General features: G+C 43.7%; 1 protein-coding gene across 1 annotated transcript in view; it reads left to right on the forward strand.

Moving 5' to 3' along the window:
• Positions 1–292: 292 nt before the first annotated feature.
• The window catches only part of HHLA1 (HHLA1 neighbor of OC90), a 41,010-nt gene continuing 28,065 nt past the window's right edge, over positions 293–13,237 (forward strand). The window contains exons 1-7 of the mRNA XM_083450585.1: positions 293–434; positions 5,873–5,980; positions 6,825–6,875; positions 9,020–9,100; positions 10,384–10,467; positions 11,274–11,357; positions 11,731–11,814. Of these exons, the coding sequence (XP_083306711.1) occupies positions 5,905–5,980; positions 6,825–6,875; positions 9,020–9,100; positions 10,384–10,467; positions 11,274–11,357; positions 11,731–11,814 (460 nt within the window). The 5' untranslated portion in view covers positions 293–434; positions 5,873–5,904. The remainder of the gene's footprint in view (positions 435–5,872; positions 5,981–6,824; positions 6,876–9,019; positions 9,101–10,383; positions 10,468–11,273; positions 11,358–11,730; positions 11,815–13,237) is intronic.

Here is a 13,237-nt window from a genome sequence, read left to right on the forward strand (position 1 = left end):
TCAGGATTCTGAACTACAGCAAAGCAGCAACACACACAGAGCCATTTTCTGAAGTCAACCTCTCTTTGTTCCAGAAGGGATGTTCCTTTATGACACTAAGAGGGCCTGTCTCTTTAAATGTTGGAGAAACAATCCTCTCAATTCTACTTTTCAGGGAAAGTAATTACTGCCAAAAGTGGCTTCACATCGCACCTTGCTATGTCATCCCACTAAGGGATTCACTCCAGTTCGTGCCACAAGCACTTTTTGCTTGCCTTTCACTTCCTCCATCCCATGGAGACTGACATTTCTCTTTTTCCACCGGCTTATCTTTTAAAAACAAGGTTATCGAGCCTGTCCATTCGCAGCCTAGTCACCTTTCATCAAAAGGAGTGAGATAACCTTTTGGCTGAGTACTCTTGCAGGGCTTTATCAACACCATCCACAGAAGCCAGGTGAGTTGAAACTAAAAGATACATAGATATGGTGAGAGAGAGAGAGAGAGAGAGAGATATCCTGGATAGTTTCAACATAAATATAGCCCTTTTTGAAAAGCTTTAAAACAACAACAACACAAAACCCTCCTCTAATAATGGACCAGACAGAATGATAAATGTAGCAAGCTAGTTTTAAGTATAGGATGAGCGATCAAGAAAATAATTTGCAGTATTTCTAATTTGCAGTATATATATAAATATTTGAAGTTAGCTTCAGATCTGAGACAGCGGCCTCTTGCCGCTTGGAAATGAGCTGAAACAGGAAGAGTCTCAAAACAAGATCTCTCTCTGTGTTATTTGCATTTGCTGTAATTCCTTGTGTATTGCTACTGATAAAAGCAAGGGGGAACACCTGATACCTGATTTGACATTACTGGCAACACACAAAAAGGAGAACATTATAAGTTACTTGTCGTGCTAAATGGTGCACGTGAACCGTGGCTAGTGTTTTTGTTAACTCGGGTCGGAGCAATGAAAAGGCACTTAATCCTGATTAAATGGTCTGACTATGGATGATCAAACAGGTTATAAATTGATATATCTGGAACGAAGCTATCTTTTCCCTGCTGAAGCTAATGGCCCAGTCGCCATCAGGAACCTTAAATGTCTTAGAAAATAAATGTTTTGTTGAGTTCAGGCTTGGCGTCAAAATAATAGCGTGTCATAGAAATGCTACACTTATTAGCAAAGCAAAATGGAAAACTTTCTCTGAATGTTCTATTTGTATGTTATCTGGTATAGATTTTTTAAAGCTGAATGAAATTGTGGGTGTGAGGCTGGACTTCAAAAGTCATCATTAACAGTGTCTCTCCTTAGATGCTCAGCACTAGAAACTGCTACAGAATTGGTTTTAAAATATTAGTGATGAGCTTACTGAACAGTTTCAAAATGCAATGGATTGTATTTGGCCAAATGTTGCTGAGTTGTTTTATGTATTTATTTGCTTGCTCGTTAGAGAGTCTTGCCCCTCCTGCGATCTGGAGCTCAGGATGGCTAAAAATTAATAGACAGATAATTATACAAAACGCCGCTTTCAGTTAAACTGCAAAGTCGTAACAGCAACAATTGATCAGCAAATAGTATCAGTAAAACTACATCTAAAAATAGCTTGCCCTATTGTGCAAAGAGCTGGCCAGAATGAAAATATCTTCAGTAGGGTTAGGTAGGGACAAAAGCAGTCTTTAATCTGGATGGGAGATCACTGGGACTTCTATGTATGTAGAATAATAATAATAATGAATTTAAAATGTTTTCTAATAAATAACAAAAATGGGTTTTATCCAATGTTAGTGAAAACAGAGTAGACCTTAGTCCAGAGCTTTCCAAACTGTTCCAAACTGGTGACACGCTTTTTAGACATGAATCATTTCTCGATGCAGTCATCCAGTTTTATTAGCAAACCGGAGGTTAAACTAACCCCCTTTCCAGCCCCGGCAGCAGCGCAGGGAGCGTTCGCATGACACACCTACACACTGCAGCCGACACACTAACGTGTCGCGACACACAGTTTAGAAAGCTCTGCCGTAGACATTTCCATTCATTTCAGTGGGACCCCAACGATCATCTAGCCCAACCTCCTGCAATGCAGGAATATGTAACTGTCGCATGTAGGGATCGAACCTGTAACCTTGGCCTTATCAGCACCATGCTCTAAGCAAATGGGCTGTCCAGGCTTTGCACAGCTACCAAGCAGAATAATTTGTTTTGAGGCGGTGAAGGTCCTGTGTGAGTGTCCAGAGGCGGTTGGAGGATGGATGGCAGCTAACGGATTGAGGTTGTATCCTGACAAGACAGAAGTGCTGTTCTTGGGGGGCAGGGGGCGGGCTGGTGTGGAGGACTCCCTGGTCCTGAATGGGGTAACTGTGCCACTGAAGGACCAGGTGCGCAGCCTGGGAGTCATTTTGGACTCACAGCTGTCTATGGAGGCGCAGGTTAATTCTGTGTCCAGGGCAGCTGTCTACCAGCTCCATCTGGTACGCAGGCTGAGACCCTACCTGCCCGTGGACTGTCTGGCCAGAGTGGTGCATGCTCTGCTTATCTCCCACTTGGACTACTGCAACATGCTCTACATGGTGCTACCTTTGAAGGTGACCCAGAAACTGCAATTAATCCAGAATGCAGCAGCTAGACTGGTGACTGGGAGTGGCCGCTGGGACCACATTACACCGGTCCTGAGAGATCTGCATTGGCTCCCAGTATGTTTCCGAGCACAGTTCAAAGTGTTGGTGCTGACCTTTAAAGCCCTAAATGGCCTCAGTCCTGTATACCTGAAAGAGCGTCTCCACTCCCATCGTTCTACCCAGACACTGAGGTCCAGTGCTGAGGGTCTTCTGGTGGTTCCCTCACTGTGAGAAGTGAGGTTACAGGGAAGCAGGCAGAGGGCCTTCTTGGTGGTGGCGCCTGCCCTGTGGAACTCCCTCCCATCAGATGTCAAGGCAATAAGCAACTATTTTTTTTAAAAGACAACTGAAGGTGGTCCTGTTTAGGGAACTTTTTAATGTCTGATGCTGTATTGTTTTTAATATTCAGTTGGAAGGTACACAGAGTGGCTGGGGAATCCCAGCCAGATGGGCGAGGTATAAATAATAAATTATTATTATTATTATTATTATTATTATTATTATTATTATTATTATAACTGGGATGAGCTCGCAGCCCTTCTACACAATAGGTAAAGGTAAAGGGACCCCTGACCATTAGGTCCAGTTGTGGCTGACTCTGGGGTTGCGGCGCTCATCTCGCTTTATTGGCCAAGGGAGCCGGCGTACAGCTTCAGGGTCATGTGGCCAGCATGACTAAGCCGCTTCTGGCGAACCAGAGCAGCACACGGAAATGCCATTTACCTTCCCGCCGGAGCGGTACCTATTTATCTACTTGCACTTGGACGGGCTTTCGAACTGCTAGGTTGGCAGGAGCATGGACCGAGCAACGGGAGCTCACCCCGTCGCGGGGATTTGAACCATCGACCTTCTGATCGGCAAGTCCTAGGCTCTGTGGTTTAACCCAGAGTGCTACTCGTGTCCATTCTACACTATAGTCCATTCTTAATCATCCCCCATGATTTCTGTACTAGAGTGGGGGGGGGGGCGAGTTTTCAGCCATCCTTGCTGATCTACTGCAAATCTTTCCCTTCTGCCCACTCCTCCTCTAGGGATCTTGGGTGGGGCAGGAGAAAAGCGCAGAGAAAAGACAATTCACACACCAACAAAACATTCAAAAGCCATGCCCCCAAAGCGAAAAATTGTGACAATGAAACTGGGAATTGTCCCTGATAAATAAGGGCTGATGGAGCACCTGGGAATAACTTGAGAAGCAGTAACGAATCTCATGGGAACTGGTATGCTGTCACAGTATACAATCACCTACAAACTCCATTTGAATAATCTTAATATATTCAAAGAGCTCCTTTCTCTTTTCTTTCTGTGTTGCTCAGTACTGCTCCCCACCAGTTTGAATGTACAATCAGAACTCTTGAATCCTGGTTGGAAAATTGCTTGGACATATGAGAAACGTTTCCTTTTATCCGTGACCATGTGTTGAACCAAACTGGTAATGACGGCCGGACGGCTGACAGACCGGTTCATTCTTCCGTGCAATATTAATAGACATCAAAGGCATTGGTCTTCCTTTTATCCTTCGTCCATTCCAAAATGTTGCAATAATGCAGAGGCTCTGGTAATTGACCGCCCAAACAGGGAGGCTATTTTGCAGATATGACACAAAGCCATCCCAATGTGGGGTTTTTAATTTGGCCCAGCCATGCGATCTTCTGACACCATTTGGGCCTCCTGGAAAAGTCAAGAGCAACTCAGCCATTGGGCGTGGCTTTTTAGTTGGGGGGGGGGGAGAGAGAAAGCCTTCATGAAGAGAACTTCTAATTTACCATAAGAATTGTGGGCCAGCAGTTCACGGTGCCCAGGGCAAGAGTCTATCGTTCCTCTCAGTGAATGTTGTTTTCTCTGATGTCGGGAGATGAGCACTTGGCTGGGATGGGGGCTCTTGCTTCGCATTTCCAAAGGCATTTCCAAAAAAGATACCTTTGGCACAATTTTAATGCCATCAGTTGGTCCCTTAACTTTCTCGCCCTGATCTGGCCCCATTGATCCATGCGATGGTCACTTCCAGGCTTGATTATTGTAACTCGCTCTACACGGAGCTGCCCTTGAAGCTGACCCAGAAACTCCAGCGGGTGCAGAATGCCGCAGCGAGGCCCCTTACAGGGTCCTTGCCGTGGGACCGCAAAGGTCCACAAATGACAACATTTTGGAGTCGCAAGTCACAAGGTGGTTAGATGGGTCTCAACTGGGGCCAGGGCCTTTACAGTACTGACCCCGACTTGGTGGAACGCTCTGTCAGAAGAGACTAGGGCCCTGCGGGACTTGACATCTTTCCGCAGGGCGTGCAAGACAGAGCTGTTCCGCCTGGCCTTTGGTTTGGACTCAGTCTGACCCTTATGTTTTCCCTTCCCTTATGGTTTTGATCTATGGGCTACTTTTAAAATGAGGCTGCATTTTAAATTGCATTTTAACCTGCATTTTAAATTGCCCCCCCCTTATGTTTTTAGTGTAATTTTACTGGTGTTAGCTGCCCTGAGCCCGGCTCTGGCCGGGAAGAGCGCGGTTTAAATAAATTATTATTATTATTATTATTATTATTATTATTATTATTATTATTATTATCATCATCATCATCATCATCATTATGATATCAACTGAAAATATTTAATGAGCCAATGTGACGGTTAGATACCGATGGGAAATATTTAATGAGCCAACATGGCAGCAAAGTATAATTAATGCATTAATCATTTTATGGCATTCTAGCAATGAGGAAAGTTCGTCATCATCATCATCATTTTGTTGGTATGCTGCCTTTCCATAGTTAAATGCCCAAGGCGGCTTACAACATGTCAAGATTTCCAAAATTCCCAACATAACAAAAGTCATAAACAATAAATAAAGCACATGAAAATGCGCAAACCAAATGGATAGCAATTTCCACATAAATCATAAAATCTAAAACTGAAAAATACAACAGTAATATCAATAACAATTTAAAATGACATAGGTAAAAAATAAAAACAATTTTAAAAAGGAGCCATCTCTGTCGAGCAGCAGCAGCAACAGCAGCAGCAGTCCTTTCTGGAGCCCTCAAGGCCCCACCTCAGGCCAGGTGGAGAGAGGCAGGGCAGGGCATTATAACCTTTGATTTTGTTTGAAGTTTATACTTGTGGCTTAAAAAATAATAATCCAATAATAGTAATAATAATAATAATAATAATAATAATAATAATAATAATGACAATGACAATGACAACCAATGACAACCAAGTAGACTAACTTACCTTTCCACCAGAGGTACTGAGTCCCCCGTCTCTCTCTTTTCTCACACTCCAGGCAATTTACATAACTGGAAGTCAGATTCCAAAATGTCATGGTTCCCTCTGCATGGTGCTGTTAATGTATCCCTCGGGTTCCTTTGCCTCCTGTTTGCCTCCAGCTTGGGTAAGTAACATATCTGCATAGGCAAATCTTTGCAGGGCCGGCTCTGCCATTAGGCAGAAGGAGGCAGGTGCCTCGGGCAGCACATGTTGGGAGGTTGGAAGCAGCAACAAAATGCCTGTGGTTTGTGTGACCCACAGGCTGCCTGCTATCTTGTAATCTAGCTATCTCGTAAGCTATCGGTGAAGGAGACCCTATCCTACCATCAGGGTTGAAGTAAGATTCAACTGCCGGATCAGTATAGTTAGGGAAGAGGCTCTGTTTTGTGCTGCAAAACATATCTGGGTCTTGCAATCCGCAAAGCAGCAGGCTTTTAGCAGGTAACAAAATACCCATTTCATATTAGCTTGCAGACTTTCAGAGTCAAACCAATTTATGAAATGAGAAGCTGGAACTCGAATCGGCCATTCAGACTGCAAACCTGTGTACACTTACCTGGGAGTAAGCCCCACTGGACAAAGGGGATTTTCTTCTGAATAGATATGTGCAAGATTCCACTGCCAGGGTGAAGCAACCCTGATTTTTCAGTTTAATTGCCTTTGGCTACCTGAAAAATTATTGAAGTTGTTTGTACGTTGAATGAAAAGCATCTGCTGTGTTTTGTTTTTTTTTAAAAAAGTTCCATTTACTAAATATAAACCAGACTTTCTGAATCAGATCCCAGTTCATCAAGGGCACCTGAAAGGTTTCCAACTCAAAGCTTTTCCATTCCCTATATCCCACCATTACTGATGCAGAAGATCTCCAAGAAGCTTTTCATCATTTTCAAGCAAGGCATGCTTCAAGTAAGTTTTGTTTTGATAGCTTGTGGCATGAAGCATAGAAGCCTCTTAAATATCTTTTGCAGCTGAAAGCGTGAAAGGAGAAAGCAAGAAAGTGGCGGTGCTGGCAACTGCAGGTAAGTCTTTCTGTAGAAACTCAAGGGTTATAAATAAGGGAGTGTGTTGATATATAGTCTTGCACACTAGCCAAAATCAGAACTGCAGGAAGGGTGACGGATGAGTCTTTCAAATGAATAAATTGATATTTCACCCCTTGCACCCTACTCACCAAAAAGGGGCCGGCTAATACAACATTTTTCCTGAGACAAATGGTGTGATTGTGCTAAGCACTGTTGTTGTTTAGTCATGTCCGACTCTTCGTGACCCCATGGACCAGAGCACGCCAGGCACTCCTGTCTTCCACTGCCTCCTGCAGTTTGGTCAAACTCATGTTGGTAGCTTTGAGAACACTGTCCAACCATCTCGCCCTCTGTTGTCCCCTTCTCCTTGTGCCCTCAATCTTTCCCAACATCAGGGTCTTTTCCAGGGAGTCTTCTCTTCTCATGAGGTGGCCAAAGTATTGGAGCCTCAGCTTCAGGATCTGTCCTTCCAGTGAGCACTCAGGGCTGATTTCCTTAAGAATGGATAGGTTTGCTTTTCTTGCAGTCCAGCACCATAATTCAAAAGCATCAGTTCTTCGGCAATCAGCCTTCTTTATGGTCCAGCTCTCACTTCCATACATCACTACAGGGAAAACCATAGCTTTAACTATACAGACCTTTGTTGGCAAGGTGATGTCTCTGCTTTTTAAGATACTGCCTTGCCATGGCAAAGGGGTTTGAATAACTCAGAGAAGCTATGAGCTATGCCGTGCAGGGCCACCCAAGATAGACAGGTCATAGTGGAGAGTTTTGACCAAACGTGATCCACCTGGAGCAGGTACCGTCAAGCCACTCCAGTATCCCTGCCAAGAAAACTCCATGGACACAGACAACAGGCGCTAACCACTAGGGGTCTCTAAAACACCTTCTTCATATCATCATTGTCTACCCAATTTGAACCAACATATGAAACCCACCTAATTTGCACTTCTCGAACCAATACACAAACCAATACAGTGGTACCTTGGTTCTCGAACTTAATCCGTTCCAGAAGTCCGTTTGACTCCCGAAACTGTTCGAAAACCAAGGTGCAGATTCCGATTAGCTGCAGGAGCTTCCGGAACTCAAGTGGAAGCTATGTTGGATGTTTGGCTTCTGAAAAGCGTTCAAAAACCGGAACACTTAATTCCGGGTTTTTGGCATTCGGGAGCCGATTTGTTTGACAACTAAGCCGTTCAAGAACCAAGCTACCACTGTACACAGCTAGCCTTCACAATTTGCAGATATCCAAATTTCACAATGCAGTTCCTCAACCAAACTAGAGCACTTCAGAACTTACAGCCTCAAAGCTTTCCAGAAATGTAAGAACAGCAGGATGTCAGCATGCAGAGGGTCACAAGGCCAGCTGGCTAGCCCCAGCTGGGTTGTTTCATTCCAGCCATGCCGCTGCGAAGACCCATTGGCCTCTGCTCTGATGTAAATCAGCGACCCAGGCTTCAAAACCAGGGCACACTATGTCAGCAGAGTGAACTGCGCACACAGAATAGGCGTGAGGCTTGTGGAAGCATACTACAACTACGGATTTAGTAATCATAAATCAGGACAAAGAAACATGTCATCTCTCTCTTTGTCTTCTCCGAGAGACAGAGAAAAGCAAAAGCTATACACAACGGAAGTTCCCAGCAGACTGTGCTGGAATGTAAACAGACACATGACACACAACAGTTCCATGTCTGTAACTAAAGGTGGAATGGAATTTTTCAACATGCATGAAGTTGACTGAACAGAAGTCACTTTATGCAGAAAACAGCCATATGAATTTGCTCCTTGGTTGTTTACCTGATCGTTGTTTTCTGTGTGCCATTGCCTGCTTCCAAACTGAGACAAAACCAGAGAACATTTCAGGTGTTACTGATTCTCACAGAGCACCTCTGTCAATTTTGCAAAGAAGAAGAAGTCTAGTGAGGTGAGACCCAGAGAAGTGGTACAGGCATTGTACCAACCATATTGCGCATAACTGTCTTGGATGTGGCATGGGTTATGCGACCTCATTATAGCCGTTGCATATGCAGTCACAAGCGCAAAACTGTTGCTGAACTATGCACTTTGAAGTGTTTGGTTTGGGCATAACTGCAACATGGAATGTCGGCACTCATAAGAAATGGTTTCTTCTTTTCCAGAGTTGCCTGCTAAATCGGTTGATCTAGCAGCGATTAACCTGACTGAATTGGTAAATGGGATGCTAAACACAGCTCTCAAAGGTATCTGTTCCCCTTCTATTATTTGTTAGAATTCCTGCTCCATGAATTGCAGTCATGGGATTTTTGTCTTTCACGTGACAGTATATGTTTTGACTCCACAGAGTGGGAAGTGACGGGGACAGGATGTTTGTGTTACTGTGTTCCGTGAAGTGGGACTATTGTCCTTTGTTTTTTCTCTTTGCTGTCTGATGCTAGAGATAGAGGGAGCCATGTTGCAGAGCTCTGTGTGTGTTTATATGTAAATAAAGTAGATTAGCCAAAATGCTGAGTTGCTGAGGTCTGTTATCCGCAAACTCTACGGATCCCTAAATGTGCCAGTGTCAGCTGGCATCGGTCTCTGTGATGTTCGGGCAGAAGAAAGCTTTTGAAGCTCCTGAACGATTGACCAGGAGGGAGAGAACATGCCAGTCGGGCATGTGTCTCTGCCAGGGTCCTACCCGAGTGTAGGACAAGCTCCTTGATTAACTACATTCAATGCATACCCATTGGAGGATGGAGACAGGCGGTATGTGATGTTAGAGGCAGGGGCAGGGGAAAGCAAATGCTATATCTGTGAGCTTGGGCCCTTTCCCGAACATTCATTTGCATGAAGTTTGTTGACCATAAACTTGACATGAGCCAACAGTGTGACGCGGCAGCTAAAAAAGCCAATGCAATTCTGGGCTGCATCAATAGGAGTATAGCATCTAGATCAAGGGAAGTAATAGTGCCACTGTATACTGCTCTGGTCAGACCTCACCTGGAGTACTGTGTCCAGTTCTGGGCACCACAGTTCAAGAAGGACACTGACAAACTGGAACGTGTCCAGAGGAGGGCAACCAAAATGGTCAAAGGCCTGGAAACGATGCCTTATGAGGAACGGCTAAGGGAGCTGGGCATGTTTAGCCTGGAGAAGAGGAGGTTAAGGGGTGATATGATAGCCATGTTCAAATATATAAAAGGATGTCACATAGAGGAGGGAGAAAGGTTGTTTTCTGCTGCTCCAGAGAAGCGGATACGGAGCAATGGATCCAACCTACAAGAAAGAAGATTCCACCTAAACATTAGGAAGAACTTCCTGACAGTAAGAGCTGTTCGACAGTGGAATTTGCTGCCAAGGAGTGTGGTGGAGTCTCCTTCTTTGGAGGTCTTTAAGCAGAGGCTTGACAACCATATGTCAGGAGTGCTCTGATGGTGTTTCCTGCTTGGCAGGGGGTTGGACTCGATGGCCCTTGTGGTCTCTTCCAACTCTATGATTCTATGTGTATGTAACTGATGGGCAAGTTTTGTCTATATCTCCACAGGCAGCAAAAAGTTCTTCTCATTGCTGAGCATCACATCTTACAGCTCGTATGCCTTCCATAAGGTTTCCATAGTCGTCTACAACAGTAAGCTAATTTTCCTTCAGGGAGGAAGGGTGGGTTATAAATAAATATATATTAATGGGTTTTTAAACGTTGTGGTTTGTCAGTGACAATTATGCCATGCTTTTTCTGCTTTCTTTGATGAGATTTTCATAAAAAGGAGGATGAAAGCTCTTAATTTAGAAACAAACAAAACATAAGCCATTAAATAAATACTTACAGAATTTATCTACCACTTTCTCCTCCAAGGAGCTCAAGGTAGTGCACATGGTTTGCCCCTTTATCCTCACAACAACCCTGAGAGGTAGGTGAGGTTGAGACACAGCAACTGGTCCAATAAATTACCTGATTTAACAATTCAACTCCTGAACATTGCCCATGTCTTAAATGCCTCTGCAGTGAATGTCTTCTTGCTTTGTCCCCCTCCTTTCTTTCTTTTTTAAAAAAATAATATTTATTGGATTTTCCACAAATACAAAAACAGAGTTGGAAAAACAAAAAGACCAAATACAACAAATACAACAAAATAGAAAAAGGAAAGAGGGGGAAAAAGTAAAAACCCAAAAATACATAAAAACCCAAAAATACATAAAAACACCCTCCCTCCACCCCCCAACACAAAAGGAAAACAAAAAACAAAAGCATTCAAAAAGAAAAAAAATCCATTTTCTCAAATTCCATCTTTCAATAACTTATTTCCTCGGCCTCCTCCCACCTCCCTTTTTGTATTCCAGTTATTAATCAAATCAGCAAATTCTTTCCATCTTTCACTGCTTACACTTATTTACCTTAATCTATTTAAACCTTATTCTCCCCTCCTTTCTTTATAGTATCCAACCTGAAGAATATTGACCCCACCAAATTCCCCATGAGGTACTGCTATTGCTTGAACAACAGGACAAATGACTTAACAGGTGAGTGGTACATGAAAGATACCAGGGGGACATTGCCAAAGTATCTGAGGGATACACCCAACTTGTCAGTCTTTACTCGCGTGTAAGCAATATGCCGTGGCACAGGAGTTGGGTGCCAATACTTAAAAAAAAAAAGGGCAATTTAAACACACTTTTTTGGGTGCGGGAAGTGATGATTGTAAACCAGGGATGGTGAACATGGCAGCCCTACAGATTATTGTAAACCAGGGATTCCACCATCCCTGTCGAAATGTGTAGTTTGGCTCTTCCTGTTCCATCCCTTCATTTTTGGTGGTAAAGAGATGGACTTGGGGAAGGTCCTAGACTAGAAAAGTGCTTGCTTTATTTATTTGGCTGGGTTTTCTCTCTCCAGATTTTACCGCTTTGCTAGTTGATATCGTTGGCAACTCCACCGATTCCCTTAAAGAAATTTTCAAGTCTACCTCTATTGTGTCAGGTAAGAGTCATTGCTGGCAAATTTGATGCCAAGTCCATTAAGCTTGTCAATCGCAGGGCAGGTACAGGGAATGTGGGTGCCGGGCCATGGGCCCCATCTGCCACCCTGGCCAAAGGGGCTCCCCACCAAACTCAGATTTTTTTCAAAGAATCCAAGGACACTTTTTTTAAAAAAAGAGAAAAAAAAGATATTAAAAAAATTAAAAAATAATAATCAAGAAGTAATATCTTCTCTTCTGCGGTCTCCTCTGTCATGCGGCCTTCCTCTGGGCCCCAGTCTGCTCTCTTGGAGTGCTAGCAGCCGTGGAGTAGGCTCGGGCCGGGCCTGGGCTCAGTCAAGTGTCCTTGCCCTCCCGGTGCTCTCCTACTTCTCTCTTTTTAAAAAAATAATATTTATTAAAAGTTTAAAGATTACAGAAAGAAGTAAAAAAAAAAGAAAAAGAATAAGAGTAAACAATACAAATCAATACATTACAATACATAAAAAGAAAACAAAGGACACAATACATCAAAACAAAAACAAAAGCAAAAACAGTTAAAAACACATCCAATATTTATCATTATCTTTCATTAACTTGTTTCATCGACCTCCTCACACCTCCCATTTTTGTGTCCTAGTTATTAATTATTTCAGCAAATCCTTTCCACCTTTCACTGTTTTCTGTCATTTAATTATCTTAATTTATTTTAACCTTATCTTACCATTAAAACCCTAAAACTTATTTGTACTTAACTCCTTATAATGTTTCTACTAAAGCCATGTAATTTCATTCCAACATTTTTCTAACATTCATTAATTTTACTTCTCCTCCTCAGCGGTGGCAGCGGTGCAACAAGGTTGGGGCTCTCCTCTTTTTTCTCCTTCCTCTTTCTCTCTCTCTCTCCCTTCTCCTTCTCCTCTCCTCCTTCTCCCTGTGTCGGCTCCAGGGTTTTTCTGGCCCTGGAGTGCCGCTGGGCAGTCAGCCAAGTGGCCAGGTGCTCTCACTCCTGGCTCAATTTGGGTCGTGGGGGGGGGGGGTCAGCGGTTCCCCCAGTTGATGCACCAGGTGTACTCAGTTCCCCCTTGGCAGTGGCAGTCTCAGCAGCTCGGAGCCAGCCTCTTAGTGCAGTTGGCTCTGCCTGGCTTCAGGAGCTGCTTGCTGCCGTGGCGCCCGCCATTTTGCCTCACCGGAAGTCCCCATATGATGTGTCTTGTGCTGTTGAGCCAATCACGCAACATTCATTCCCTACTAATAAATCTACAGCACTTAAAATATAAACCCGGGGACATTAAATGAAATCCAGGGACGGATTTTTTTCGGGGACAGATTTGTCAATCCAGGGACTGTCCCCAGGAAATGGGGACATCTGGTAACCATAACCTGAGCAGCACTTTGAGCAGGAGCTGGGAGAGGATGATCCCTTGCCATCCTCAGCTATGCAGC

Source organism: Podarcis tiliguerta, assembly GCF_965153285.1.
Source record: "Podarcis tiliguerta genome assembly, chromosome: 7".
Lineage (NCBI taxonomy): Eukaryota > Metazoa > Chordata > Lepidosauria > Squamata > Lacertidae > Podarcis > Podarcis tiliguerta.